Source organism: Austrofundulus limnaeus, unplaced genomic scaffold (genome assembly GCF_001266775.1).
Source record: "Austrofundulus limnaeus strain Quisiro unplaced genomic scaffold, Austrofundulus_limnaeus-1.0 Scaffold718, whole genome shotgun sequence".
In the NCBI taxonomy this organism is placed as follows: domain Eukaryota; kingdom Metazoa; phylum Chordata; class Actinopteri; order Cyprinodontiformes; family Rivulidae; genus Austrofundulus; species Austrofundulus limnaeus.
This window is the reverse complement of record NW_013953120.1, coordinates 133,987-138,490: the sequence shown is the minus strand read 5'-3', so window position 1 is coordinate 138,490 and position 4,504 is coordinate 133,987. Positions and strand designations below refer to the sequence as shown.

The following is a 4,504-nucleotide window of genomic DNA, read 5'->3' as shown; positions in this document are numbered from 1 at the left end:
ATTCTAAAAGTTACATAGTTAAAATATACCTATTTCATAAATGAGTAAATCAATGATTATTATTTCAATTAAGTCCCTTCTCTTCAAATTTATTTTTAATACAAATTATGAAAGCATTCAATAAATTATTTATAAATTATAAGTACAAAATGGATGTGTTCAGTAAATAGTATGTCATACAGGCTTAGTGACTTTTTCAGTTTTGACTCATAAGTCATAAAGTTGAGGCTGACGTACAATAAAAGTAATTCACCCACATGTGACTGCAACAGCTAAATTTCCTTTAAGCCTGGACACTAATACACCTCTAAAATCTGAGGAGATGCTTTTTAAATTTAAAAGGGAACTCTAGTATATCAAGTAGCAGGTGTTTTACTTCTAGCTGGGACATCAGAGATTAAAGATGAGTGTCTCCACTGACAGCTGAGATTAAACATCAGGACAGGTCTGATGGTTTGGTCTCTGAGACCATAGATGAGGCAGCTCAGACATTTAGGAAGAATAGTTAAAAAAATGTAAAGAAATACCAGCACATGCATAATTACAATGCCACCCAGGTTTTGTGAGATAACTATAAGTAATGAGTTATGTATAGTTGAGGACATAGATAGGCCCATCTGCACCAGATGCAGCAGTAGTGTTTTACGAGCCTTATTGGCTGAAGCTTTGTTTGTAGATACTGAGCGAGCTGCTACAATTATACCAATATAGGAGAAAAGGACTGTTACACCTCCTAATGCAAACAGAAAATATGTGGAGACTTTGTCATAAAGATCAGACACCAGATCAACAAAGACACTGTCATTTCCACAAGAGCCTGTTATCTGTACGTTCTGCATATCAGGAAAGGAAAACTTGTACAATAAAATTAGTTGAATAATAACATTTAGTGAGCTGAAAGTCCAAACAACACAAATAACCACTCTTGTGTTTCTCATGGTGATGATGGTACTGTGCCTGAATGGATAGCACACTGCTACATATCTCTCTAGACACATAATCACCAGTGTAACTGGAGAGATTCTGTCTGGAAGTGAGTAAAGTACTATCAGAGCAGCACACACAGGATACAGTAGTGTTATTTCACAAGCCGACAGTAGAAACATTGTCTGACTGTATACCAGTTGAATAGTATCTGCAAAGAGAAGGTTAAACAGAAGTATGTAACGAGAAGTCTCCCTAAACACAGCTTTACTCCTCAAAGTGTACAACGTGGTCACATTGATGAAAAGAAACACACAGCATGGCAGCGTTGTCACGATGGTAGATAACACTAACCATGGAAGCCATAGATCTAGTAGCACAATTGTGTTCATCTGAGTTTGATTTGTAAAAGACATTAAACTTTGAAAAGATCTAAATTCAGCAACACAAGAACAAAATACTAGCTTCAACAACCATACACTTATAAATAAATACTGACAGCAGAAATGTCCGCAGAGATTGCAGTGTAAGTAGTGTTACCATCTATTTCTTTCCTGTGCTGATCCAGGTGGTTTTACTTTTTCCCATACTATTTATGTAAGTTGTGCCCCCCTGGCCACTCCTGTGAGGTGTCAGTACCTATGATATTTGTCCACGTAGTAATGGGTTGTGATAAACATTCCAAGTAATTATTAGTCAATCATGAACAAACCCATGAAGCAGCATCTCCCAGTCAACGATTTTCAGCTGTAGACCATGGCCTTAGATCATTCCATTTGCTTTAAACTCAGCTGCAAAGGGCTACAGTGGTCAACTGAAAAAGTTMATCTGCCTTTTGACAAATTCTGTTTTATATATCTTATTGGTTCAGTATTGTCTATTACTCAATGATTGACCTAACATTGAAAGATATRAAGACATCCAAATTTTTCTTTCATGTTTTTTTTTTAGTTTTGTGGGGATCTAGTGCCTATCTCTAGCAGTCCCTGTGTGAAAGTTGTTGTGGCATTGTATGCATAAAAAATAACTTGCAAACAACAAAATTGACAGTGAGTGCTCAGTGTGCTGTGGAATTAACAAAAGAAATTAATCTGAGTTTTGTTTTTAAAAGAAACAAAACACTTTCTTGTAAATAAACACAAGATGAATGCATTTTAAGTTTAAAAGGAAACTACTAAACAGGCATTTTACCATTAGCTGGAAAATCGGACATTAAATGTAAGTGTCTCCACTGGCAGTTAATATTAAATACGAGAACAGGTCTGATGGTCTGGTCTCTGAGACCATAGATCAGGCAGCTCAGACATTTAGGAAGAATAGTTAAACTAATGTAAATAAAATCCTGCATGTGATCAGCAACAGTCTTACTAACATTTTTAAAGTAAACTGAGTAATGAGTTATGTATTGTTGAGGACATAGCTAGGCCCATCAGCACCAGAGCCTTATTGGCTGAAGCTTTGTTTATAGACACTGAGTGAGCTGCTACAATRATACCAGTATAGGTGAAAAGGACTGTTACACCTCCTAATGCAAACAGAAAATATGTGGAGACTTTGTCATAAATATCAGACACCAGATCAGCAAAGACACTTTCTTTTCCACAATAGTCTGTCATATGTGCTGCAGGTCAGGAATTCATTGGTCACAGCTGTAGTCACATATCCTCATTAGTCCCTGCCAGTTTGTCCATTTAGACCCCAGAACTTGTAGAGCATCATGGATTTCCATGTCAAGATTGACCCTCTTTGTGGCACTTAGGAAATGCCACAGTAAGTGCATGGCATAATGAAAGCTAAAGAAGATTTTAAAAAATGTAGTGTGCGTGACATTTTTTTGGCCAGGCAGTATATTTATTGTGCATAGTTGTGGTCATCACAAGCATATACTGTGTATTTGATCTCTCTTTCTTATTTCCTGTTTATCATGTTGTCTTGTGTCTCTAATTATCTATGTCTCACCTGAACCTGATGTGGTCTGTTGTGCCCTAAATATATTATTATAATAAAATACAAAAGACAAACATTCTCCTGTTGCTCAGTACTCAGGTCCAACATTCAGTCTGTCTGTATGATCACGACAGGATAAGCAGGGGTGGGATGGTTGACAACAAAAACCAGTACTGTTGGAAGTGATATTACGTAACCCAAGAGTATGTTTGTAACATGATCTGTCATGTGAGCAGTTGCCAGGCTGAAGCTCATAAAACCCATGTGAAGCCAATGAAGCCCTGCAGACCAGCTCTGCCCACACAGAAACCATCATTGAGTCTAACCTGCACAAGTGACAGGTCATTGTCTGAGGGTGTTCTTATTAACTTTTTATTTTAAATTTGTTAGATGTTATCCTGTGTAAGAGCTCTAAACTGATATTTTACATATTAATTTTGTGTCTACTTCTGTCTACCATTATGTCAAATTTATCTTTGTACTCTAACATCACTGTGGGATTGCAGTATCAGGGTGTATTGGAATTAGTGATACTTTCTTGTCTGACTACAGTTCCAGCCTGTGTTTCTCTCCTCATTAATGGTATCATGATGTTCACCCTGAGGAGTAAACCTGTGTTTTGTGACACCTGTCGTTATGTTCTTCTGTACAATCTTCTTGATGCAGATACTGTTCAGCTGGCAATGGGCCAAATTCTTTTCCTACTTGCTATATGTAGAGTCAGACTAACATATCCTGTATGTGGTACCCTTGCTATACTTGTTAATTTTACATCAGGTATTTCTCCCCTCATGTTGGTGGTGATGTCTCTGGAGAGATACTGTATGTAGCTGTGTGCTACCCACTGAGGCACGCTTCCATCATCACCATCAGAAACACAACACTGTATCATTGCAAGTTGGACTGTCAGTTTACTAAGAACTGTTACCCGGGGTCTTTTTTTTGTTACAGTTTTCTTTTGAAAAACTGGGGACTTTTCTGATGGAAGACTATTGCTATGACATTATCTGGTTTCCAGATTATTTGCGTGAAAACTATGATAAAGCCTACACTTGTTTAGTGTCTGTTTCAGCTGGTCTGGCAGTAATTTTTTCATATGCTGGAGTTGTACTAGCAGCCAGATCAGCTTCTACAGACAAAGTATCGACCCTTAAAGCCCGTAAGACACTTTTGTTGCATCTGGTGCAGCTTGGCCTCAGTCTGTCCTCAACCGTTTACTACCCACTGGTCATTTCTCTTGCAACACTCGTAACAAGGATAGTGTTTGTATGGATCCAGGATGTTTTCTATGTGATTATCATCATCTTACCCAGATGTCTGACTTCACTCATTTATGGTCTCAGAGATCAAACTATCAGACCTGTTCTACTATACCATCTATGTGGTCAACAGAAGCTCTTAGTTGAACCCAGTCCAGGCTGGTAGGGTTTGGTTAATGTCTTCATGATTTAGCATGTTTGGCTCTATGATATGAGTATGAATAAGATCTATGAACATCTGTCAGAGGAGCACAGTTCAGTGTATTTTGAAATAATCTGACTTATGTGTCCGACAACCATAAGCATACACTTCAAAATATGTTTTCAGTTTTAATTGTATTAATATTATTTATTAATAGAAAGCTTGTCAAAAC

At 37.4% G+C, this 4,504-nt stretch overlaps 1 protein-coding gene and 1 pseudogene across 1 annotated transcript; one reads left to right on the top strand and one right to left on the bottom strand.

Moving 5' to 3' along the window:
- Positions 1-356: 356 nt before the first annotated feature.
- On the bottom strand, positions 357-1,316 carry LOC106532097 (olfactory receptor 1073-like). Its single transcript, XM_014028089.1, has one exon. It carries the CDS (start codon positions 1,314-1,316, stop codon positions 357-359), a length of 960 nt encoding a protein of 319 aa, XP_013883543.1.
- A 2,142-nt stretch (positions 1,317-3,458) lies between these two features.
- On the top strand, positions 3,459-4,296 carry LOC106532096 (olfactory receptor 51E2-like; annotated as a pseudogene).
- Positions 4,297-4,504: the final 208 nt, after the last annotated feature.

Coding starts and splice junctions, on each gene's coding strand:
- LOC106532097 (XM_014028089.1), bottom strand. CDS start 1,316: ATGAACACAATTGTGCTACTAGATCTATGGCTTCCATGGTTAGTGTTA.